The sequence below is a fragment of the Mobula hypostoma genome, chromosome 6 (genome assembly GCF_963921235.1).
Source record: "Mobula hypostoma chromosome 6, sMobHyp1.1, whole genome shotgun sequence".
NCBI classification, from domain to species: Eukaryota; Metazoa; Chordata; class Chondrichthyes; order Myliobatiformes; family Myliobatidae; genus Mobula; species Mobula hypostoma.
The window spans coordinates 92042552-92069687 of NC_086102.1; the positions used below are offsets into that span (position 1 = coordinate 92042552).

At 43.6% G+C, this 27136-nt stretch overlaps 1 protein-coding gene across 1 annotated transcript; it reads left to right on the top strand.

Annotated features, from left to right (window-relative positions):
* Window positions 1-1956: 1956 nt before the first annotated feature.
* On the top strand, window positions 1957-24151 carry LOC134348195 (diamine acetyltransferase 1-like). The gene is made up of 6 exons (XM_063051200.1): window positions 1957-2188; window positions 8444-8495; window positions 8589-8672; window positions 12285-12386; window positions 13597-13637; window positions 23599-24151. Exons 1-6 carry the CDS (start codon window positions 2123-2125, stop codon window positions 23767-23769), a joined length of 516 nt encoding a protein of 171 aa, XP_062907270.1. The 5' UTR covers window positions 1957-2122; the 3' UTR covers window positions 23770-24151.
* The last annotated feature ends 2985 nt before the right edge of the window (window positions 24152-27136 follow it).

Here is a 27136-nt window from a genome sequence, read left to right on the forward strand (position 1 = left end):
TACCTTCAGAGACCAGGGCATGGGGGCTGGATTGTTCTTGTCCTTACTCTTTGTATCCCTTCCTCTGCCTTCTGCTTCCTTGCCTCACCTCACCTGCAGTCTTGCCCTGGAGCCACCCCATACCTAGCTCCCTTCCTGTCCCTTGCCTCCGCTGGGTAAGTCAGGCTGTCTTGCCATTACCCTTCGGTTGGTTCTGTCCTTTCCTGTCCCTTGCCTCCGTTGGGTAAGCCAGGCCATATTGCCATTACCTACAGTTGGTTCTGTCCCTTCCTAACCCTTGCCTCCATCGGGTAAGCCAGACCGTCTTGCCGTTACTTGCAGTTGGTTCTGTCCCTTCCTGTCCCTTGCCTCCGTCGGGTAAGCCAGACCGTATTGCCATTACCTACGGTTGGTTCTGTCCCTTCCTGTCCCTTGCCTCTGTCGGGTGGTGATCTGCGCCCTGCCCAGGAGTACCGCGCCCTGCCCAGGAGGAGCCTCGAGCCTCCGGCCTCCAGTCAAACCTCCAGCCTCCTGCCAAGCCTCGCCTCAAGTCTCTAGCCTCCTGCCTCAAGTCTCTAAGACTCCAGCCTCGTCCTGCCTGCCTGCCAAGCCTCGTCCTTGCCTAGTTCTGGGGTCCGAGCCAGAGGCAAGACCCAGGTACTGGGTCCTTGTCCAGTCTCTGGCTCGGAGTCCAAGCCCGGGCTCCTAGCTCACTTGTCCAGTCCTGTTCCAGGTTCCTGGTTTTCGTGTCCATGTCCTATCCCTCGCCCTGTATCCTAGTCTTGTCCCTAGTACTTCAGTGTCTGTGTCTTGCATTTGGGTCCGTTCCCAGCCACCTCCATATGACAGATTTGCAGATAATTTGAGAATGAAGCAGCGAAGACAAAGGGGGTAAGGGGTTTGAGAAGTGATAAATGAAGGGAGTGGAAGGAAGAGAAAGGGAAGGAACAAGAGAGGTGGGAGAGTGAATATTACAGTTCTGGTCACTGAATTATAGGAAAGATGTCAACAAAATTGAGAGAGTACAGAGAAGATTTATGAGAATGTTGCCTGGGTTTCATCTTCTAAATTACAGAGAAAGGTTGAACAAGTTGGGTCTTTATTCTTTGGAGTGTAGAAAGTTGATGGGTGGACTTGATAGAGGTATTTAAAATTATGAGGGGGATAGATAGAGTTGACGTGGATAGGCTTTTTCCATTGAGAGTGGAGGAGATTCAAACAAGAGGACATGAGTTGAGAGTTAAAGGGCAAAAGTTTAGGGGTAACATGAGGGGGAACTTCTTTACTCAGAGAGTGGTAGCTGTGCGGAACGAGCTTCCAGCAGAAGTGGTTGAGGCAGGTTCGATATTATCATTTAAAGTTAAATTGGATAGCTATATGGACAGGAAAGGAATGGAGGGTTATGGGCTGAGTGCAGGTCGGTGGGACTAGGTGAGAGTAAGAATTCGGCACGGACTAGAAGGGCAGAGATGGCCTGTTTCCATGCTGTAATTGTTGTATGGAAGGGGCAGAAAAAGGGATGAAAAGATTTAGGGAAAGAGGCTGGAGGGGAATGACAGAGGTATGGAAAAGGAGAGAGTGAGAAAAAAGGGCAAGCAAATGGGTGCCAGGAAAAATAGTCGGGGGAAAAAAAGTGGGGAGTGTGAGGTAAGCACTTAAAAACAGATGGCACAGAGAGCCCAGTTCAGTCCTACCTAACCCTGGGTAAGGAGTTTGCATTTTTCTCTTTGATGCCCCAGGTTCCACCAACATTCCAAAAGCATGCAGGTTGGTAGGTCCGTTTGCTGCTATAAACTTCCCCTAGCACGTAGGTGAGTGGTAGAATCTACGAGAATGTGGGGAGAATAATTTAGGATTAACGTCGGATTTTAGTGTCATTAATGTTGATGAAGGAGCAGGAGAGGGTGGTGAGTGCATGAGGTTGGGGTGACAGGAGCAGCGTGCAGGAGGCGGGGCGAGTCTGGAGGCGTGAGAGGAAGAGGAGGGCTGGAGTGTTGTTTTGGGTTTGGTTCGCAGCAGACGGCAGATTGCGGCTTTCGGCCAAAGCTGGCTGTTTAGAGGCGGCGGTTCGGATGAAGAAAAGCTTCCTCCTGCTCCTGCAGTACCAAGGACTCAGGAGGCGGTCGAAGAGCAAACGGCGGAAATGGCTAGCTTCATCGTGCGGACGGCGACTGCCCGTGACTGCACCGACATCCTCCGCCTGATCAAGGTGCGACTCGGACCGCTGGGCCTCTTTCCCCCCGGTACCCCCCGACCCACTCTCGGCCTCTTCCCCCGCCCCGTACCCCCCGACCCACTCTCGGCCTCTTCCCCCGGTACCCCCCGACCCTCTTCCCCCAGTAACCCCCGACCCACTCGGCCTCTTCCCCAGTACACCCCGACCCTCCCCCCCGCTACACCCCGGTACACCCCGACCCTCTTTCCCCCCCCCCGCTACACCCCGACCTACTCTCGTCCCTCTCCCCCGACCCTTCTCGCCTTCTTCCCTTCCCCGCTCGTCCTCTTGGCCTCCTTTCCCGATCTCTCCCCCCCCCCGACTCTCGGCTTCATCCCCTCCCCCCTCCCGATCCTGCCACCCTCGGCTTAACCCCCCCCCAACCGATGCTGCCACCCTCGGCTTCATCTCCTCCCCCCCCCCCCGATGCTGCCACCCTCGGCTTCATCTCCTCCCCCCCCGCCCCGATGCTGCCACCCTCGGCTTCATCTCCCCCCCCCATGCTGCCACACTCGGCTTCATCTCCTCCCCCCCCCGATGCTGCCACCCTCGGCTTCATCTCCTCCCCCCCCCCGATGCTGCCACACTCGGCTTCATCTCCTCCCCCCCCCCGATGCTGCCACCCTCGGCTTCATCTCCTCCCCCCCCCGATGCTGCCACCCTCGGCTTCATCTCCTCCCCCCCCCCCCGATGCTGCCACCCTCGGCTTCATCTCCTCCCCCCCCCCCGATTCTGCCACCCTCGGCTTCATCTCCTCCCCCCCCCTCCGATGCTGCCACCCTCGGCTTCCCCTCCCCCATCCAGTCACCTTAGGCTCCCCCATCACCCCCCGAAATCGCCACCCTCAGCTCACCCTCCTCCCCGATCCTGCCACCCTCGGCTTTTTTCCCGGACCCCCAAACTTGCCCCCCCCATTTCGGTTTCCTCTCTCTAGCCCGGTAGAGCAGCGACGTGGGAAATGGGGTCCCACATCTATCTGTTGGTTCAGAGCGACATGTGTTGTATTTGTTTTTAAAAGACGTTTGCCTGTCACCTTTTGGCATCTGGCAGGCACTGGTTTGATTCGTTATGTTGTTGCGAAACTTGTGAAATTGTTTTGGTAAGTCCCCTCTGTGGTTTGATACTGCCTTTTCAGAGGTGTAGAATCGTGTCTATATTTACGTCTATATAGATGTTGGTGTTGATCGTGTCTAGATATAGGGATTGGGGCCAGTTGAACCGATGGCAGAGAAGTTAAGTGTTGTTATCTCATGGCTCCTGTGACCCTTGATCCTGGCCTCGGGACTTGTTTGTCTGAACATTTTCCCCGCAACCGTGTAGGCTTCTTTCGATGTTCCAGTTTCCTCCCGCATTTCAAATACAGTGGATTCTAGTTTATTGGGACACATCGGGACCAATTAAGCATCTGTCCCAATTATCCAAAGTTTCATGGAAATAGTTAAAAATGTATTTTTTAAAAAAGGCAAACTACCGTTTAACTGAGTAACAAATTGTAATTTAACTGAAATACAGAATTAATTAGAACACTATCAATATTACTACATTACTACAAAACTGTATATTAGTGTGTATATGCTGCTGGCATTTTCTTTTGATTATATATTGACAAAATCAGCGCAGGTAATAGACTGACTTCATTGTTTTTCTGCATGAATTAGTGTCATAATCCAACAATAAATTCTGTGTAGTCACTAGCTCAGGTGCAGTTGTGTCATTTTTAACTGTTTCCTTGTCTTCACATTCCCTGCCTTGGTGTTTTGATATAATTGCAACCTCCAAATCTTCATGTTAATTGTAACATTCAAAGTTATTGTCAATACTTCAAATTTTGTGTAATACTTACTGAATTGGTGAAATTGTTTAAATTTTACTCCCTCCCTGTTTCTGGCATCTCCAAGCCTGAATACTTGAAACCGCAGTGAGCAAAGCAGTTCTGAATTGTCTTACTGCTTATTTCTCACCAACTATCAGTGACAAACTGTGAAAGGTTAACTAACCCTTGCACTCACTGTTGAAAATGGTGTCAGTCAATTTTTCTTCAATTGTTTCAAGAATGTGGTTCACCAACTTCCTGCAATACAATGTCTTTAAATTTTTTGATTCCCTTCTCCATTGGCTTCACCAAGGATATTGTATTGGCAGGAAGAAGTTCCAGCTGGATGTCTCTCAAACATTCTACATCAGGGTGTGCTGCACAATTGTCAACAAGCAGAAGAATTTTGCTTGATTTCTGCTGTACCTCCACATCCTAACCCTAAATTATCCGCACATTTTTATTAACATAGTATTGAATTGGCAAACTATTCATTCTTAGCCCTTAAAAGCGTTGAGGTTTAATGCTTTTCCCAATAATCAATAATTTCTTTTTTTTAATCAGTTCCTGATGTATTTGAACAACACAACAGTTATGCGATCCATTGCCTTTTTTGAACCTGATAGTGTGTTTGTAGCAAAGGGAACAGTCTGGTGTGGCACAATTTTAAAAAAAAAAAGGCCTGCTTCATCAGCATTGTGCATCTGCACAAGATTTTTGAAGCACAGCGGGGAGTTTTGTAGAATTCCATGTTTCTGCACTTACAGCATTAGCAATATCTTTCTTGCCATGTATTTTCTTGGGTTTAATCTGCCCACATTTCCAACCAAGACAACCCGTTGCTTTAAAATCTTCGCGATTCAGCTTCTTAACCATTTCTTCTGAGTTGTTTTTTAACCTTGGTCCACTGACAGGCACACCTCATTCAGTCACAATGGTAAACTGAGGGCCTCCTCAACATCTGGGTTCTTACCTTCAGGCCTTTATCTTTGGGATGTCCCCTGATGTCCCTCGCATAATGCCCATTCTTCTCCCAGTTTATCTTGCAGGTGTATCTAGGTATAAAATTGTAGATTTTGGCACTCCCAGATGGCAATGAGTGGTGTTAGGCAGATGGCTTTTAACTTGATACAGTAGGGAAGTTTTGTTGGCTAATGTCAAATCTCTTCATAGCATCTGGGTAACGGTCTTAAAAGATTTTTAAAAGTCAAAATTTAAAAAATATCAAAAATCAGCCGAAATGGATAGCATAGCAACTGTTCACCACAAGCACGGCATCGTGTCTAATGACCTCACAAGTCCACGTGACCGACCATCACCAGCCTCAATTAAGTGGCACAGTGTCTCAAATAAGCAAAGGGAATCCTGGCTATTTTCTCAATTAGTTTTTGTTCTTTAGGAATTGTTCTACATAGGCCCGGCCGCCCTGATTAACTGATAGCCCAGTTAACTGGAATCCACTGTATTACTGTACTCTGGCAAAAGAATCAAAGTGGAGTTCATGGCCTTGGTGAGAGAAAAGGTTTTGAAATGGAGAAAAAAAAGGTTGTGCTATGAGATTGCTGTGCTCAGAGTAGGTGTGAACTGATGGGCCAAATGGAAGCCTCCGGGAGTAACTCTACCCATGCTATTTTTCTCAAGACTTGATTTTTGAACTTGCTTTTGGGAAGGATATGGACAATGTAAATTTAATCTTGGATATAGTTACTTGAACCTTGCTAATTCCATTCTCCTTGTACCCCTGCCACCACACCTGAACCAGTCCATGATGCTGCTTGCACTTCTGAGTGTCATTTTATTCTGTCATTAACTAAAAATTACATAGATTAAATTATTCTTCTCTAGAAGAGATGCATCATGAAAATAAGGATTCTGAGAAAAAATATTTCCTCCATATTGTTTTTTTGGCATCACAGTGATGAGGCTGGTTGAGCTGCTGCCATGGCTTTAATGACCAAGGTTCAGTCCTGACCTCTGGTGCTGTTGATTGTGGAGTTTGCTGTGGGTGTGGAATTTACCTGTTTTTCCCTTTGTTGGCTCCTGGTTTCCTCCCACACATCAAAGGCCTGCAGGTTGGTGGGTTAATTGCCTGCTATTAATTGCCCCTAGTGTGCAGGTGAATATAGAATCTGACCAGAGTTGATGAGAATAGTGGGATTAATATAAATGGGTGGTTAGTAGTCTGTGAGGAGTCTGCAGCTTGAAGAGCCCATTTCTGTGCTATGTGTCTCTTTGGAGACACAAGCCAGTCAAACACTTAAATGCAGCGCAACCACAAACACGAGCATCTGCAGATGCTGGAAATTCAAAGCAACACACACAAAATGCTGGAGGAACTCAGCAGGCCAGGCAGCATCTGTGGAAAAGAGCAAGCAGTTGACTTTTCGGGCCGAGACCCTTCATTGAAATTGCATCTATCATCTGCTTTAACTCTCAAGGCACTTGTTAAAAGTGCTGCTAAGTCAGTAGTAGCCTGTTTCATGGGCAAGTGCGGTGGGCATTTTGAGCAGTGATTCCATAGGTTGTGCCGTTAATGACTTGACTCCACTCTGAATGTTGTTCTGGGGTTTTGGTGCTCATTTGCATGTACCCACTGGCATCTCTGGCAGTGAGATGTGCTCTTTGGTAAATGTAGTTCGTGCAAGATGAGGAAACCACAATACTACAATTACAATGATGCACTTGTTGAGGGTGGGGGTGGATTTGATATAACCTTCAAAAAGTTACATCAAGGGCTGTGAATCAGACAGCTCTTGGAAGAGCTAGCACAGAAACACTGGGCTCAAAATTCTGCATGTATCCTTTAGTCCTGGTGCTTAGGCTAGATAATGGCCTGGATGTTGCAGAAGGAATAATTGTGACGATTAGAATATGTTTTCTTTTTATAGAATAGATTGGACTTCAGCTTTCAGTAGAGTTAAATGTATTAGAATGTTTCCTGATGGGCTTTGAGGTAACATCGCATCCAAAGATATTAAATATTGTCATTTTTAGACATAATTATTACCAAACAACTTTCTTGGCCCAAAGAAGTCTTGTATTGTACATTTCATGAGATACTTCCGTCCACCCATGCATCTCTTTTCGCTCTTGCTTTTGCATTGAGTTAACATGCTCTTGCTAGTTGAAGCCCTCTGCTCCACTGCACAATTTTCAGACTGTGAGAACATCCTGTTGCTAGCAGGAACGTGATTTACCATAAACTGCTACATAGGCCACATGGTTACAGACCACCAATTACAAAATCTGGGGCTCTCTATGCAAAAAGAGCAACACGGTGACAGAAGAAATTCAAAACATAACTGAAAACTGGAAGGAAGTCTGAAAATGAGAAATAATCTTAGTGGTGTTTATTTTGGGAGTTTTACTGAATATCACTGTTGAGCAGTTATTAATCATCATGTGCCATGTCATATGACACTGGCAATCATGGTCTTAACCACGTCCATGATTATTCTTGGCAAATTTTTCTACAGAAGTGAATTGCTATTGCCTTCTGGGCAGTGTGTTTACAAGATGGCGACTCCAGCCATTATCAATACTCTTCAGAGGTTGTCTGCCTGAGGTCAGTGGTTGCATAATCAGGATTTGTGGTAAGCACCAGCTGCTCGTATGACTGTCCACCACCTGTTCCCATGGCTTCATGTGACCCTGGTCGGGGGGCTACACCTTGCCCAAGGGTGAATAGCGAAGGGGAGAAGCACTTTGCACCTCCTTTGGAAAAGATGTATCTCCACCCAGCCACCTATTAAGTGTTCACTTTTATCTGTTTATCAATTATCAATCATGAGGCAGTAACCTGTACTATGTTGAAGTTCTGAAATGTTTTCACTATCAGTACGGACGCATGAGCAAGACATCACATAGTGTCAATTGTGCACTTTGGCTCACTGCTATCCAATTGTTTCTGCTTGCAGAGAAGAAAAGTTTGCATAGAACTTTTTTTCATGTAGTACAACATAAAAGCTGCCAGAAGATGTTGGCATAATATTCATTGAACCATCTTGGAAATTAACATCCTGCTTTTCAATTTGCCATTAATGTTGGAAAAATAACTCCAAAAAACACTGGAAAAGGTGTTTAAAAAATCAAAGCCAAAAGCATGACACATTCCATGGAAAGTGTGTTGTCGGAAGAAGAGTGGGAATGGCTTGTTCATGCTGGCAAAAAAACAAACTCCTGGAGGAACTCAGTGTAAAACCATATGGCATATGAAACCCATCTGCAAGACCAATGGGCAATCCTGAAAGGAATTGAAAATGCTTTAAACGGAGGACAGAGTGGACATTTGCTGTGCTTTTTTTCCCTTAATCACTTGCAAGTTATTCCGTAAAATTGAGATACTGAATATAATTTCAATGTTTAGAATTTTGAAATAGAATAACTGCGATATTTGGAGTTAAATGTTGAATGTTTCTTTTGTGGTTGCTATCCAGGAACTTGCAAGATATGAGGAGATGGAACATCGTGTGAAATTAACTGAAAAAGGTACTGTCTGTAACCTTGCATAAACTATCTTGCCATTTTTCCTCCATGAAATCATTGCATCTTAGTAAATATTGCCAACAATTCATGCTGCAGACCTACTTGAAGATGGCTTTGGAGAACATCCGTATTATCACTGCCTTGTTGCGGAAGTGCCAGCAGAACATGCAACTTGTGAAGGTAAAATTTATTTTTCAGCTGGAAGTATTTTGAAGTTTACTGAATTTGACATGCTATATATTTGTTAATTTATCTGAGTAAATGCATTGAGATGTTTAAATACACTTTAATAAAACTGCATATGGAGATTCGTTTTGTTAAGTTTGTTTTTCCTGAACACAGTAAAACACCCTGCAAAAATTTTTATTATAACAAAGATGTTCAAGTGATTTGCTCAGAAATTTATGTAGGCTTCCTTTGTGAAAAAAACATTTGGCATTATAATGGAAATTGTTTGCAAGGTACCAAACAAATGCCAGTGATAGAAATCTGAAATAAAATTAGCAAATGCTGGAGATAATCAGAGCTCAGACAGTGTCTGTGGAGAGAAAAACTTTTCATCTGAATTGAAATGGGCGCCATCGAGTGTTGCAGTTCGAAGTTCAGTTCCGACGTCATCTGTAAGGAACCTGTATGCCCTCCCCCTGGAATGCATGGGTTTCCTCCCACCGTTCAAAGATGTACTGGTTAGTAAGTTAATTGGTCATTGTAAAGTTTCCCATTATTAAGTTAGGGCTAAATTGGTGAGGGTTGCTGGCGGTGTGCTCGAGAGGCCAGAATGGACTAAATAAATAGATAAATTGATTACTTGCTAGTAGATGGGCTGCTGATATTTTGTAGCATTAGTTAAAACGGACAAGGTGAATGGTGTATTGTATTCTGCTTGTTATAGTAACTGGTGTTAATGTTACATTGTGAACATGTTGGGGCTTCTGATATTTGTCTTCTGTCACTTTTGGATCCTGGTTCCAAAGCAGCCTTGAAGATCTAGTCTGAGATGGGTCTGCTAGTCTGCTATTGTATGAAAGGACCAGATTTAATACTATATATCCAGAGTGCTGGCTTCCAACTCTAGATTGCGGTAGCAGCAGAAGATCTATTTGGAGGTCTGAGAGCTTGCCATGTAAGTAATTAAAAGTGTTACAGAGACACAACTGATAGAGCCATTGTTTCACCGCTCCAGCGACCCAGGTTCAATTCTAATTCTGGTGCTCTCTGTGTGGAGTTTGCATGTTCTCCCTATGACTGCATGGGTTTCCCCCAATACTTGGATTTCCTCCTCGTCCCAAAAACATGTAGGTTGTTGGTAAGTTAATTGCCCATTTTAACTTATTGTAACTGTTGTACCAGTGAGTGGCAAAATTTGCTGGAGGGAGGGAGATGTTGATGGGTACAGTGGGATTAGTGTAGATGATTTCTTCATGGTCAACACAGACTCAGTGGGCCAAGAGGCCTATTTCTGTCCTGTATGACTATATGTTTGAAATGAAATTACTTAAATGTGACATTTTTACCTTTTTTGAATATCTGGTACGTGTTTTCAATAATGTTGAATGTATTCTCTCAATTTATCCCCAATCTTCAGGTTACAGTCTGTAGCTTCGCCATGTACATGGTCCTAGACGTGTACATGGGTGGGCGGGCTGGTAACTGAAAGATCCATTAACATTAGATGATCTTGATAAGAGGTAAGGCCAAAAGGGATGTGCTCTTGCAATATTTCTTGAAAGAGAGAAGAGGAAAGGCAGTGACAGCATTGTAGATCAGAAGTACTGGATGGATTGACCGTCTTGGACTCCAGTTTTTAAAAAGTTAGCAATAATTACCATTGTGGTGGCTTTTTGGAAATTTAAGCCAAAGTGACTGGCTTAGTGCGTGACAGGCTCTGCAAATTTGGAACTGATTGGGGTTTGACTTGAGGTTATCCTTCTGATCTGCTATGTTAAAACCAAAACACTAAACACTAGTTCAAGCGCAGTTGAATACTGGACTAATTTAATCTGTGGCTCAATATCAGCAATTCTTATACCACTATTTTAATATAATAAAACACTCAAGATGCTTCAAAGACAATACCAAACAATATATGACAATAAAATAATCAAAGAAGTTGGCCAAAAGGTGCAGGAATTTAAGGAAATGGGTGCGTCCAGAGACTGGGTTTCAATCCTGACTTCTGCTGCTCTCAGTGGGGAGGTTGCATGTTCTGTTTGTGACTGTTCGGGTTTTGCCTGAGTGTTGGTTGGTAAGTTCTTTGACTGCTAGAAATGATCTCTAATGTAGATGGGTGGGAGGAGGAGAGAAAATCACAGAAGGGGTATGGAGTTGATGAGCATATGGGGAGAGAAAATTAAAGTGGGTAGTTGTATTAACTGGAGCTCTGAGAGCTGACACAGGCATCGATTTGATGGCTGAATAGCCTCCTTGGCATAAGGAATGATAAAAGCATGGGGAACACAAGACATAGAGATTTGTGAGGAAATTCTAGATTTTGAGGTATTAGAAGATGAAGGTATGGGTTCTGGATGTGGGGGTGGGGTGGGGATAAACTGAGCAATGATGATGCATCCAGAGGTGGAAGATGGTAGGACTGGAGAAGGGTGCAGAGCTAGGTGGTTATAATTGACTGAAAGCCCAGACTTTGCATGAAATAAGGCATAGAAAGTGAGTCTATAGATGTTAGAGTGAGTAAGACATTTCAAAATGATTTGATATAGGCAAGTTAGGGAAAGTGGTGATGAGCATGTCGGAAGGTGCACCAAGTTAATACTGAGGAAGAGATTAATGATGCAGGGATTTTTGGTCCAAAGGTCATTACAGGATTATATATGGTGGCAAAACAGTAAATGTTTTGGTTCAGTTTCAGTGGAGTTAATGGTGAAAGCACAAAATTTGTAAAGGCTGCTGAAGAAAGTGATCTCTGTCCGCCCAATACTTAATAGAAAAAAAAATCCCATATGTTGGATCAAAAAGATGATTGGTTGAATGAGCTTGTGAAAGTGCTCAAGAGATTCTAAATGCCTTATATTTCAACTCTATCCATGCCTTTCCTCAACATTTTAGTCAATGACTCTGCTTTTTATACTGCATGTCTGTGAAGCTGCTTGGGGTTTTTTTAAAATGTGCTTAAAGTGCTACGTAAATGAAGTTATCATTGACAATTAACCATGGTTACTGCTTCAGATTGTTGTGCTTTGCTTTGTTTAGTTGCTAAAGTTTTACTAAAGTGATGAAAGTATATAGTTGGCATTTGTGTACACGTAAAATATTGAAGAGGACTTGTAACCAATGCTAAGTCCTGCAGTGGTAAAGTTTGTTAAATCAGCGTACAGGGTCATTGGCAAGAATGCAGCTTCATTGGAATAAGCAAACGGATTCCCTGACTCTGTGGAAGAATTTTTTTTCCCCAAGCTGCCAGTCTATTTCCAGTCTATTTGGCATTTTGACACCTCGTGGATTGGCATTTCAGTGGACTACTGAGGGATTGCTGCACTGAATCTGTTGAATGGGCAATCTGCAGTATTTCTGGTGTCTTAGTTAACTTTCAGTACTTGATCAATACTGGTAAAATAAACTGCTGTTTATCATTTGCTGCTTATGAGAATTGTATGTTTGTATTTTGTCTACACTACATTAGTGACTATGTTTCAAAACTTAAGGAGTGGTGATACTATGAGCTTTTATATTTCTGAAGTTCTGCACTCACTTGCCTAAGTATTTGCAAAGGTTGTGTAATGCATTGTCTGTGTTTTGAGAAAGCCTGAAACTTGTGAATCTTGTGTTCCCTTTTAGGACATAGTATAGTAGGATATGTTATGTACTACTACACATATGATGCTTGGATTGGAAAAATACTATATCTGGAAGATTTCTATGTCATGGAAAAATTCAGAGGTAATTAAAGTTATATCACTTTATTGAAAAATTTCCTAGGGGTAACATGTGATCGCAGCTGAAAATATTTAATCAGTATTTATCATTTACATTGTTTTATTTTGCAACTAAATCATTGATTAATATCAGTAGTATTTTATTTTAGAATAAAGTGAAAGTTCTTGTCTTTTCTCAAGTTCTAGTTCAGGGTGGCCTGTTTGGCTGCTCTTTTACTTGAGAGACAATGCTGGGATTAGGTGCTGCTTCAGAACACCAGCATGTAATCTGAAGAACTGTGACACTCACAGATGTCTTCTCTTTCAGATATGGTGCCAGATAATGGTACTGTTAGATTAACTGCTCACTAAGGTTGTCCTGTTTATATTGACAGACAGTACACGTGGTGGTTGCAGTTTGTCCTAAGTAATGCTGGCTCTCCTGATATGTTAATCCTTTGAGGATCAGCTTGTGTAGGTCATGTTTAGGTGCAATTGAAAAGAATAAATTGTTTTTCTCTTTCATTTTAAAATCTTTTTTATTAATTATTGAAAATCAACAAAAAATACATTAATCAAGTCAACATGTCAATATGTACAATAAGAATTATTAAATAACTGATTAACAAAGCTAAACAATATATCAATAATAAGAAAAAACAAAACGTTAAAACATTTTTTTGAAAAAAAGAACCCCTACTAACTAAAACAAAAAAACTCCTACTAACAAAAAAAAATCGGGGGAAAAAAACCATTGGGAGCACAACCCCGGAGCTATACGCCATAGAAGTTTCCATAAAAGAAAAACATCAATCCGCCAACCAAATCCATTTAAACAAGAATCAGAAGGGAACCATCTTAATTAACTCAAATTAAATGATAGTAGCGGGCAAAAGAACCCCACTTTTTCTCAAAGTCAAATCGAGGATCAAAAGTTTGACTTCTGATTTTCTCCAAACTGAGACATAGCATCACCTGAGAGAACCATTGTATCAAAGTGGGAGCAGACATTTTTCCATTTCAATAAAATAGCCCTTCTGGCCAGTTTTTCTTTTTAATTTTGTTGTGGTTTCTGAATCTTGGAATTTGGAAGTTTGAAAGAGTGCCTTTTTGTTAAACTTTGGCATTGGAAAGTTGACTAAGTTCAAAAAGTAAGGTTTACACAGGACCTTATTATGCTCGGTGAATGTTGTTTGGATACTGAACAGCTTCTAATATTGCGGATTCTCTTGCAGGGATTGGAATTGGCTCGGAAATAATGAAGAAGATCAGTCAGGTAAAAAAAAATCATTGGGGAAGATACCAGGATAATCTGCACTTTTTCTTCAATGTACTTTCAGCTTGTATTTTGTATAATTTACAGCATAAACTGCAGATGCTGGAAGCCTAAATTAAAAAAAAAAAACAAGTTGTAAATACTCAGCAGGTGAGGCTGCATCTGTGGGAAGAGAAACAGCGTTAAAGTTCCAGTTCAGAGATGTTGAGAGGACACTTGACCTGGCTAGTCCACATATAATACAAGCCTCCTCGCATTATGCTTCATCACTATTTATTATCTTACAATTCCTTTCTCTCTATTTAGGTTCTGTTTCAAAACATGTAATAATCTGTAAGCAATAATCTTTATCATTAGCTAAGATAACCAGTTAGGTTTGAAGACCTAATGTGGACCAACTAGACACATTTGACTTGGACACAAGTGATTCTGCAGATACTGGAAATCCAGGGCAACACACACACACACAATGCTGTAGGAATTCAGCAGTTCAGGCAGAGTCTATGAAAATGAATAAACAGTTGATGCTTTGGGCTGAGACGCTTCTTCAGGACTGGAAAGGAAGGAGGAAGATGCCAGAATTAATAGATAGCGGTAGGGGAAGGAGGACTAACTAGAAGATGATAGATGAAGACAGGTGGCTGAGAAAGGTAAAGGGCTGGAGGAGGAAGGAATCTAATAGAAGGAGAGTGGACTGAGAGAAAGGGAAGAAGGAAGGACACCAGGGGGAGGTGATAGGTGAGGAGAAGAGATGAGAGGCCAGAGTGGGGAATAGAAGAAGATGGAAGGGGGAGGGGAAACATTTACCAGAAGGAGAAATCGATATTCATGCCATCAGGTTGGAGGCTACCCACATGGAATATGAGGTGTTGCTCCTCCACCATGAAAGTGGCCTCATCGTGGCAAAAGAGGAGCCTTTGGACTGACATGTTGGAAAGGGAAAGGTGATAGGAATTAAAATGGTTGAGCACCAGGAAATTCCACTGCATTTTCCTCAATGTTTCAATCTTCCCTGTTGCTTTAATCGACGAATAAGGGAGGCTTTGATCAGCAAAATGGAGTCGATCAATGGTTCATGCCCCGTCTTGTAGTTTCTTTGCCTCCAGGCTTGCACTTGCCTCCTGGAATCTTCTCAGAGACAGCCAAGTGCTGGATCACTCAATCAATCTCCAAACTCAATCACAGGCTCAAACAGTACCAGGAATACATTTGAGATGAAAAATGTACATAAAAGAAGTGAAATAAACAGTCTCATAGTCTATCCAGAAGATGTCAACCAAGGGAACATTGTACACAGGTGCCATCTTGACCGGAAAAGTGTAATGTCCAAAAGAAGACATATTATGTATAATATACAGTCAGTGGTTACTTAATAGCAGGCTGAGGGTAGCAGACACCAACAGAATCAACAAACTCATTCGTAAGGCCAGTGATGTTGTGGGAATGGAACTGGACTCTCTGACGGTGGTGTCTGAAAAGAGGATGCTGTCCAAGTTGCATGCCATCTTGGACAATGTCTCCCATCCACTACATAATGTACTGGGTGGGCACAGGAGTACATTCAGCCAGAGACTCATTCCACCGAGATGCAACACAGAGTGTCATAGGAAGTCATTCCTGCCTGTGGCCATCAAACTTTACAACTCCTCCCTTGGAGGGTCAAACACCCTGAGCCAATAGGCTGGTCCGGGACTTATTTCCTGGCACAATTTACATATTACTATTTAACTATTTATGGTTTTATAATTATTTATGGTGCAACTGTAATGAAAACCAATTTCCCCCGGGATCAATAAAGTATGACTATAGGTACAGGGGTGGGACCTTGTGTGGCCTTCTACTGCTGTGACCAATCCAGTTCAAAGTTTGGCATGTTGTGCATTCAGAAATGCCCTTCTGTACGCACTGTTGTAACTTGTGGTTATTTGAGCTACTGTCACCTTCCTGCCAGCCCTTAGACCAGGTTGGCCGTTCTTCTCTGAGCTCTCTTATTAACAAGGAGTTTTCATCCACAGAACTGCTCTTCGCTGTTTTTCACACCATTCTCTGTAAACTCTAGAGACTGATGTGCTTGAAAATCCCAGAAAATCAGTTTCTGAGATACCCAAACCACCCATCTGGCACCAACAATCATTCCACGGTTAAAGTCACCAAAATCACATTTCTTCCCCATTCTAATGTTTGGTCTGAACAACAACTGATCCTCTTGGTCATCTCTCCATGCTTTTGTGCACAGAGTTGCTGCCACATGATAGGCTGATTAGATATTTACATTAACAAGAAGGTGTATAAATTTACCTAATAAAGTGGCCACAGGGTGTATATGTGTTTCTATGGCTGTAGAAATAGAGTTGTGATGAATGAAGCTATCCATGCCAGTTGAGGAGTCTGATGGTTGTAGGGAAATTAATAACTGTTCCTGAATCAGCTAGAGTGGGACCTAAAGCTTCTGTACCTCCTGCCTGATGGCAGTAGCAGGAAGGGAGCATGACCTGGGTGGTGGGGATCCTTGATGGATGCTGCTTTCTTGGGGCAGCACCCCTTGTAAATGTTGCCCATGTGCTTGCCTCAACCACTGTTTCTGCAACTCATTCCAAATATGCACCATTCTTTGAAGAAGTTGCCCCGTTGCCCTTTTAAATTGTTCACCTGTGATATTTGGTCTGTGCTCTCTTGTTTTTAGTGCCTCCTTCACCCTGTCTATGTCCCTCTTGTTCTTGTATAGCTCCATTGGGTCACCCTTCATCTCCTACATTCCAGCGATAAGGTCCGAGTCTACACAACCTCTCCTTGTAAAGCTCAGACCAAAATTCTAGGCAACATTCTGGTAGATCTTTTCTACATCCTTTCTATTTAATAATATCTATAACAGTGCAACCAACACTGTACACAGTACTCCAAGTGTGGCCTCACCAATATCTTGTATAACTGCAACAGAACTTCTCAACTTCTATACTCAAGGTGTATTTAAAACTCTCTGCACATAAACTCTCAAACTTCTTCCACTCTGTCTTGAATTATTTTTGTATATTTTGCCTCTCTTCATCCTCCTCACTGTTGTTATTATCTTGCTCACCATCCACTCCCCTAAACCAGGTGATTTTTGTTTGAAAGGTTAAGTGATGAGTCCTGCATGAAGGCCAGTGTGCCTGACGTTGCTTTCATTACACTCTCAACCTGTCATGCTGTTTTCAGTAAAATGCACTTGCACTCATAAGTCCCTCTGTTCCACAACATTCTCCAGGGCCCTACCTAGATGTGTGTTGTGGATGTCCTGCCCTGGTTTGATCTACTAAAGTGCAATACCTCACATTTATCGGGATTGAAAGCCAGACTTCCATTCACAAAGATGGCTGATAAATTTACTCTTTTTTTTTAGAACTTATAATTGCTGCAACACTGCCTATTTTAGTATAATCTACAGGCTTACTAAACATGCCTTGCAGATTGTTTATATAGAGGAGCACAGACCCCCAGTGGCACACCACTGGACACAGGCCTCCAGTCTGAGAAACATCCCTTGACCATGACCCTCTGCTTCCTACCTCCTGAGCCAATTGTGAATCCAATCCACTGCCTCCCCATGAATCCTGTGCAATCTAACCTTAAAACTATAAGACGATAAGACCATAAGACATACTGTAGCAGCAAAGTCAGGCCATTCAGCCCATCAGGTTTGCTTCACCATTCCATCATGGCTGATTTCCCTTTCAAGCCCATTTTCCTTCCCTATCCCTTGATGCACTTAGTAATCAAGAACCTATCAGCCCCTGTTTAAATATACCCAATGATTTAGCTTCTGCAGCTGAATGTGGCAGTGAATTCCACAGTTTACCCACTCTCCAGCTGAGAAAATTCCTCCTTATTTCTGCAAAGGGATGTCCTATTCTGAGGTTGAACTCTTCCACTATTGGAAACATGGACTCCACGTCCACTCTATTTCACTTTTTAATATTGGATAGGTTTCAAAAAGATCCCACTTTCTTCTAAACTCCAGACCTAGAACCATCAAACGCTCATAATGTTAACCCATCCATTCCCAGGATCATTCTCGAAAACCTCCTCTGGATCCTTTCTAGTACCATCGCATCCTTTCTTAGACATGGTGTCCAAAACCACTCTCAATACTGCAAATGCAGTCTGACTAATGCCTTATAAAGCCTCAGCAAAACATCCTAGCTTTTATATTCTAGTTCTTTTAAAACAAATGCTAACATTATAATTGACTTCCTTCCGACTGACTCAATCTGCAAGTTAATCCTGCATTAGGTCTTGGAAGTCCCTTTGCACCTCAGATCTCTGAATTTGCTCTCTGTTTAAACAAATAGTCTGCACATTTATTCTGCTAATCAAGTGCATTAGCATACAGTTCACTACACTATATTCCATCTGCCACTTTGCCCATTCTCCTTGTCTGTCCAAGTCCTTCTACAAACTCCCTGCTTCTTCAACATTACCTGTCCTTCCACCCGTCTTTGTATTACCCACAAACTTGGCCACAAAGCCATCAATTCCATCAACTGGATCATTAACATATAATATGAAAAGTAGTGGACACCATACAGACTCCTATGGAAACACCACAAGACATCGGCGGCCAACAACCTTTATTTTGCCTCCTGCCTGCCAGTCAGCCAATCTTCAATCCATGCTAGTATATTTCTTGTAGTCCTCATAGACTCTTAGCATCTTTAGCAGCGTAATGTGTGGCATATTGTCAAAGATATTCTGAGCCTTCCTGAACAGCATGCCCTGAGTAACCTTGTCAAAGGCCTTGCTGAAATCCAGATAGACAACATTCACTGCCCAACTCAACCTTGATTACCTCCTTGAGGAACTCCAAGAGATTTGGCAGGCATGACTAGCGACACACAAAGCATTGATTGCCCCAATTCAGACCCTGTTTCCCCAAATGTTGGTAGAACCTGTCCCTCAGAATCCCCTCCAGCAATTTACCCACAGTCTGCTGTGTCCTGGCTTGTTTTCCCACCCTTTTTAAACAGTGGCACCACGTTATTCACTCTCCAGTCCTCTGGAGCCTCACCTGGGGCCAGGTATAAAGAAAAAATCTCTGCAATTTCTTTTCTAGCTTTCCACGAGGCCCGAGACTGCCCCAGGTCAGGCCCTTGAGATTTATCCACCTTAATGCACGTTAAGATCTCCAGTAATTCCCCCTTGCTAATTTTATGTGGTCCAAGACGACAACACTCAATTGTTTTCATTTTCTTTAGCTTCCATTATTTACTCCATAGAAAAACTGAAGAGAAGCATTCATTAAAAATGTTATCCTTTTCCTTTGATTCTACATATAGACGGTCATGTTGATCTCTAAAGGGGAGTTACTCTGTCCATTTTACTCTCAATATACCCATAGAATCTTCTGTGATTTTTTTGCTTCACCTTGCCTGCCAGATCCCTTCCTTATCCTTATTTTACCCTCCTAACTTCTGTGAGTGCACTCTTGACACTTCTTGTAGTTATCTTTGTGTCGCATGAGTGCCAGGCAATGACAATAACCAATAAGAGAAAACCCAGTTATGATGTTATCATCACTGAAGGCCCTAGTATCAATATCCTGGGGAATTACCATTGACCAGGATCTGAACTGGACTCATTCACACTGTGTGGCTACAAGAGCAGGTCAGACACTCACCTCCCAATCCGTTAAAGACTGTCTACCATCTATGAGGCTCAGGTCAGGAGTGTGATTGAATATTCTCCACTTTATCTTCAACAATACTCGAGAAGTTTGACATCATACAGGGTATCCCATCCAAAATCATTCACTCACTCTCTCACCAGTGCACAGTAACAGCAGTTTGTACCATCCACAAAATATACTGCAGCAATTTGCCAAGTCTACTTAGGCAGCACCTTCCAAACCTACAGGTGGAAGGAGAAGAGCAGCAGAAGTATACGAACACCACCAAATGGAAGTTTCCCTCCAAGTCACTGACCTTGAAATATATCACTGTTCCTTCACCATCGTTGGGTCAAAATCCTGGAGCTCCCTCCCATAACAGCATTGTAGGTATATCCCCATCTCAAGGACTGCAGCAGTTTGAGATAGCTCAACGCAATCTTCTTGTAGGTCACTTGGAATGGGTATTTACATTCCCTTGGAAAAAGTATTCAGCCTCTCCAACTATTTTCACATTTTGCTATCGGGTTTCTCAATTTAAAATATGGAGTTTTGAGCTAATCCACAAAACATTGAGCATGTTTTGAGCATTATGTCAAATCAAAATAAAAATTCCAAAACCTTTCAACGATTAATGAAAAATTAAAAACCAAAATTGTGTGGCTGAAAAAGTATTCATCCTCTCTTGTAATTACTACACTAACTTCCTTAGGTGCGATACTGTGTATTACCTTACTACAATTTGTTGATGTAGTAAATTGGAGGATCACCTTTTTTTCAATGAATTCATAAGAATAAATACCCCTCTCTCTGTAAGGTCCAACAGTATGATAGATTTTCAACAGACCAAACCGAACTAAAGACAAAAGAGCATTCAAGACAAGTTGGGGAAGGGTACAAGACCATCTTAAAGGCACTGAACATATCGCGGAGCTCAGTGCTGTCTATCATGAAAGAGAGGAAAAAATATGAAATTACAGCCACACTGCCAAGGTCAGGCTGCCCCTCTTAACTTAGTTGCTGGAGAGGAATGGCTCTTGTAAGAGACTACTTTCACACCAACAGTCACTCTGAGTGAGCCGCCAAAATCAGTGGCTGAAACTGGAGATGAAGTTCATGGCCCACAATCTCTAAGGCCTTGCACAAAAAGAGGTCTTTATGGAAGAGTGGCAAGGAAGAACACCCAGCTAAAAAAAATCCTTGCCTGTAAAGACTTTTGCAAAGTATCTCTTCAAAGATACTGTAAAGATATGAAAGAAGGTCTAGTGGTTGGTTAAGACTAAAGTGGAACTTGTTTGGCCTCAACACTAAGCAGTACATGTGGCATAAATCTAATACTACACATCAGCCAGTAACACCATCTCTACTGTATGATGGAGGTAACATTGTGCTATGGGAGCAACACACATCAAAGTTGCTGGTGAACGCAGCAGGCCAGGCAGCATCTGTAGGAAGAGCTACAGTCGACGTTTCAGGCCGAGACCCTTCGTCAGGACTAACTGAAGGAAGAGTGAGTAAGGGATTTGAAAGCTGGAGGGGGAGGGGGAGATCCAAAATGATAGGAGAAGACAGGAGGGGGAGGGATAGAGCCAAGAGCTGGACAGTTGATAGGCAAAAGGGATATGAGAGGATCATGGGACAGGAGGTCTAGGGAGAAAGAAAAGGGGGGGGTGACCCAGAGGATGGGCAAGGGGTACAGTGAGACAGAGAGAGAGAGAGAGAGAAAAAGGAGAGAGAGAAAAAGAATGTGTGTATATAAATAAGTAACAGATGGGGTACGAGGGGGAGGTGGGGCATTAGCGGAAGTTTGAGAAGTCGATGTTCATGCCATCAGGTTGGAGGCTACCCAGACAGAATATAAGGTGTTGTTCCTCCAACCTGAGTGTGACTTCATCTTTACAGTAGAGGAGGCCATGGATAGACATGTCAGAATGGGAATGGGATGTGGAATTAAAATGTGTGGCCACTGGAAGATCCTACTTTCTCTGGCGGACAGAGCGTAGGTGTTCAGCAAAGCGGTCTCCCAGTCTGCATCGGGTCTCGCCAATATATAAACGGCCACATCGGGAGCACCGGACGCAGTATATCACCCCAGCCGACTCACAGGTGAAGTGTCGCCTCACCTGGAAGGACTGTTTGGGGCCCTGAATGGTGGTAAGGGAGGAAGTGTAAGGGCATGTGTAGCACTTGTTCTGCTTACACGGATAAGTGCCAGGAGGGAGATCAGTGGGGAGGGATGGGGGGGACGAATGGACAAGGGAGTAGCGTAGGGAGCGATCCCTGTGGAAAGCGGGGGGGGGGAGGAGAAATGTGCTTAGTGGTGGGATCCCATTGGAGGTGGCAGAAGTTACGGAGAATAATATGTTGGACCCGGAGGCTTGTGGGGTGGTAGGTGAGGACCAGGGGAACCCTATTCCTAGTGGGGTGGCGGGAGGATGGAGTGAGAGCAGATGTTCGTGAAATGGGGGAGATGCGTTTAAGAACAGAGTTGATAATGGAGGAAGGGAAGCCCCTTTCTTTAAAAAAGGAGGACATCTCCCTCGTCCTAGAATGAAAAGCCTCATCCTGACAGCAGATGTGGCGGAGATGGAGGAATTGCGAGAAGGGGATGGCGTTTTTGCAAGAGACAGGGTGAGAAGAGGAATAGTCCAGATAGCTGTGAGAGTCAGTAGGCTTATAGTAAACATCAGTGGATAAGCTGTCTCCAGAGACAGAAAGATCTAGAAAGGGGAGGGAGGTGTCAGAAATGGACCAGGTAAACTTGAGGGCAGGGTGAAAGTTGGAGGCAAAGTTAAGTCAACGAGCTCAGCATGCATGCAGGAAGCAGCGCCACACTCAGGTTGGAGGAACAACACCTTATATTCCGTCTGGGTAGCCTCCAACCTGATGGCATGAACATCGACTTCTCTAACTTCTGCTAAGGCCCCACCTCCCCCTCGTACCCCATCTGTTACTTATTTATATACACACATTCTTTTTCTCACTCTCCTTTTTCTCCCTCTGTCCCTCTGAATATACCCCTTGCCCATCCTCTGGGTTCTCCCCCCCCCCCGTCTTTCTCCCCGGACCTCCTGTCCCATGATCCTCTCATATCCCCTTTGCCAATCACCTGTCCAGCTCTCGGCTCCATCCCTCCCCCTCCTGTCTTCTCCTATCATTTTGGATCTCCCCCTCCCCCTTTCAAATCCCTTACTCACTCTTCCTTCAGTTAGTCCTGACGAAGGGTCTCGGCCTGAAACGTCGACTGTACCTCTTCTTAGAGATGCTGCCTGGCCTGCTGCGTTCACCAGCAACTTTGATGTATGTTGCTTGAATTTCCAGCATCTGCAGAATTCCTGTTGTTTGCATCATGCTATGGGGATGCTTTTCAGCAGCAAGGACTGGAAATCTGGTCAGGATTGATGGGAAGATGAATGGTGCTAAATACAGAGAGTTCCTGGATTAAAAACTTGCGAGACTCTCCCAGCAAGTTTAAACTAGGAAGGAAGTTCTTTTGGCAGGACAACGACCCAAAGCACACTACCAGAGCAACTGTGGTGTGGCTTCAAATGAAGAAACCCGATGTCCTTGAGCGGCCCAGTCAGAGTCCTGACCTTAACCCGATCGAACATCTCTGGCAAGAGCTCAAGGTTGCTGCCTGCAACAACTTGAGCAATTTTGTGCAGAAGAATGAGCAAATTTTTCTCCATCATGTTGTGCAAAGCTATTAGAGACTTATCCAGAAAGACTACTGACTGTAATAGCTGCGAGAGGTGGTTCAGCTAAGTACTGAGCAATGGGGAATGAATACTTCGAACTGCTGACATTTCTGTTTTTGAGGTTTTGCTACTTCATGCTTTACAATTTTCTCTGTGTTTGGGCTCTACTGTGAAAAATGGAGCATGTGATTCACAAGTAAAAATTCCCAGTTAAATTGATCAAATTCCCAAGTTGTAATACTCATTTATGTGAACAAAGAGTTGGGGGCTGAATACTTTTAAAAGGCACTGTAAATTGTTTGCTCAGCTTGTGAAGCGCACATCCCTTGATTGAAAATCACTGTGATTTGGAATGCAGTTCCTGAAAGCGTGGGGAGGGGGGAGATGGTCATTACTTTCAGATGAAATTATATGATAATGGGAAAGAGATGAGGAGGTGGTAGGGGTTGCAATCAAATTGAACAGCTCCTTCCATGAGTTGACAAAGGATCGACAAGCAGAATGATTTCATGCTCTGATTCCATGAAATGCTTCTAAACGGATTTCAGTGAAGCCATTGATTAACTGGTTACATGATTCTGCTTCTGTGAGAAGGCTAACAGTTACTTTGCTTTGATTTCAGACTGCTGTTCAGGACCGCTGTGGCAGTATGCACTTCGTTGTAGCGGATTGGAACCAGAAATCAATAGACTTCTACAAGAAGCACGGTGCCGCAGATCTGTCCAAAAAGGAGGGATGGAGTCTGTTTGAAATTCAAAAGAAGCACCTGATTAAAATTGCTAATGAGGAATAAAATCTGGTCCAAAGCATGGATTTCAAATTTATTCTCAGATTACATAAATCAGAAGCTTTCTTTTATCTTTGTAGATTTTAAGCCTCAAATTTAATTGCTAGGTAGAGACAGTTGAACAAATTTTAGCAATATTATCTTCTCAATTATTCAGATATTAGTCTGATCTGATGCATTGTTAATAGATCCTGTAATGATAATTGTCCAGTGGGTTAATTCTGCTTAAACCAGCCAAATGTTTTGCTGCCTACACTATTAGGGAATGGCCTACTACAAGTTTGGCCTCGTTTTATTGTATGTATTGCTTTATTTGGATACAGCATCAGTGTGGAGCATTGCTGTCTATTTCTGTGTGTACATAAATAAAATTTAGCTTTATTTGACCAACCAGATATGTACCATAGTTGTCTTTGTTTCAAGGCTCCTCAGACTCCCATTATCTTCAATAATAATTAAATTCTTTCCAAGAAAATTTAAATACATTTACACTAAGTCCCTGTTATATGCAAGTGATAGGAGCACCAGGTTTGTGGACAACAAAATAGCAGATTCCACCAAGTCCATGGTATAGACACTAAGGGTGCAAAGACGTACAGTAGCCAAACTCATGGATATAACTTCTATGGGGTTTTAGTTTAAATTTGTATGCTTGTTTATTTCAAGGTGTTTATAAACCTACCTTCCTTCCTGACCCTGAGGATTACCTCACTCTGATCCCATCTCTGGCTCCAGCTACCTACCTGCTTCATTCTCCAGAACTTGGCTCCGGCCACAACCCTCCTGTGGTGTTGACTCCCAACGCTCCTGACTGTGAACTTGTGAGTGTGGAATGAATGGATAACTAGGCGTTCGTGCACTTAATTTTTGCAACACTAAGGCTTCTAAAGAAAAATCAGTGTAAAATTTCAGCATTTCAATTGCATTCATGACTCTAACTCAGGTAGATGTGTTAAACACCAGACTTAAGTACAAAGTTCAAGCTGTCATATGTTGCTGGTGAAAAAAGCAATTAAAAAGCAGTTCTTTCCAAAGGTTTTTACAGTGAACAATAAAGTGTAACTCACGGTTCGGCTAGCTGCTTAATATTTGGATGGTAATATAGGGGAAGATATCCCCCGGCCTGGCCAAACTTAAGAAATCTCATTTGTGTGGATGCTGCGCAATATGTCCCTGTTAAAAATCAGTACCACAAAATAACAAACAGTACACAATATGCGATTAAACGATTGAGCTTTATAATTCTTAATTTGACTATATGGTTAATAAAGAAAACAAACAAAAGAAAAAGGATCCATTCTTATGAAACAGCCTAATGCACTGGAACTCACTGATAAGCCACCTCCAATCGTCACTGACCTTCGGACCCTCGCTCCAAGTGGACTCCGTCCGGTGGTCTACCAACTCTCTCCATGCGTGTCTTCTCTCCTCATCTCTCCCCGGCAAAAGACCGTGAATTCCCAGCTCCCAGACACACAAGAAAGAACAACATCCTGCTCATTGGCTAACATCCCCCATTATTTCCAGTCACAACCCAAACATTGCTGCTACAGAGAAGCCATTACATTAGCGTGGAACATTACAGAGAAGTCATTACATTAGCCGTGAAACCTTACAGCATGTTACACTCTCCCCCCACCAAATTTAGTAACGTCCTCATGACGTTGAGATAATTCACCAACCTTTCCTGCAAAACACAAAGCCCAATCCAGGTGTAAAAGGCAGTGACATAGCTTCCCAAAACGGTAGGAGTCACATTCTGTTCCCCTGGTGCTACACAGGCCAGCCTATCCGATGGTCTCCTAATTCTCTGACACCTCCACACACCCTCATCTAACTCTTTGGGTTCAGGCACTACTGGGGATACTTCCAGTCTAGCTGGCAAGGCCTCCCCCAACTTATCACTTGTGCCCACCTGAAGCTCAAAGCCCTCTGTCCCATGGCCACACCCTGCTTCCTCCCACTGCAACCCAGGCTGCCCACAGATAGCCCCCACTCCTCCCCGCCCCGCTTCACCTGACTCAACGGGAGAAGGGCCGGGAGTCTCTTCCTCAATCAAAAGGGAGTTAGTGAAAGGCTGCATATACTGCACATCCAGGTCTTCATCCTCCAAATCAGTATCCCTCTCAGGGGTGGGGGCTGCCCTACCTCTCCCGCTGTGGGCGCTGAAGTCGCCCCGTGTTTCCACAGAGTCTTCTTACTAGGCGTAGGCTCCAAGTTGGGCTCTGAGTCTACCTGCACCTCTTGTCCCAGGGGCAGCAGGTGATTCCGATGGAGAATCTTGACAAGCCCATTCCCATCCTCTGGTTTCACCTGGAAAACTGGTAGGTTTGGCATCTGACTCTACACCACGTAGGGTGTGGCCACCCAGTAGTCAGCCAACTAACTTATGCTTCCCATGTAGCCCCAAATTCCTTATGAGGACTCGGTCTCCCGGCAAGAGTTGGGAGAACCTCACCTTTTGATCGTACCTCCTCTTCTTTCCCTGATTCTGCTTGGCAGCCGCGACCCCAGCTAATTCATAAGCCCTTTTCAGCTCTCTTCTCATATCAGATACATACCTCATATAAGTCTTTGGGGGTAAGTCACCCTCATCAGTCCCAATACAAAGGTCAATGGGCAACCTCGCCTCACACCCAAACATCAGATAGTATGGTGAGTACCCAGTAGCTTCATTTCGTGTACAGTTGTAACTGTGAACTAGATGCCCAATATGTTGACTCCACTTGCTCTTCTTGCTGATCTTCAGGGTCCCGAGCATGTCTAGCAAGGTCCGATTAAACCTCTCGGGCTGGGGATCACCCTGCGGGTGATAGGGCGTGGTCCTTGACTTCTCAACTCCAAGCATGCTCAGTAACTCATGAATGAGCCTACTCTCGAAATCCCGTCCCTGATCACAACGTATCTGCCTGGGAAGTCCATAATAGATTAAAAACTTTTCCCATAACACTTTTGCCACCATGGACACCCTTTGGTCCTTGGGAGGAAAAGTCTGAGCATATCTGATGTAGTGGTCCGTGATGACTAAGACATTAGCCACATTGCTGGTATTAGGTTCTATTGACAGGAAATCCATACACACCAGGTCCAGGGGCCCGGCACTCTGCAAGAGGGACAAGGGAGCTGCCCGCTTGGGCAGTGTCTTCTGCTGTATGTATCAAATGCACAACTTACAGTATTCTTCGACCTCCGATTTCATCTGGGGCCAGTAAAACTGGTCTCTGAGAAACCCATAGGTCTTTTCAACCCCCAAATGTCCAGAATCATCATGAAGTGACTTCAACGCAATCCTCCGATACTTCTCGGACAGAACCAGCTGGCAATGCTGACGTCAGTCTGGGGGTTACGTGACCCGGTATAGGATCTGGTTCTT

Coding starts and splice junctions, on each gene's coding strand:
- LOC134348195 (XM_063051200.1), top strand. CDS start 2,123: ATGGCTAGCTTCATCGTGCGGACGGCGACTGCCCGTGACTGCACCGAC. Junction 12,387..13,596: donor TGTCATGGAAAAATTCAGAG/GTAATTAAAGTT, acceptor ATTCTCTTGCAG/GGATTGGAATTGGCTCGGAA. Junction 13,638..23,598: donor TAATGAAGAAGATCAGTCAG/GTAAAAAAAAAT, acceptor CTTTGATTTCAG/ACTGCTGTTCAGGACCGCTG.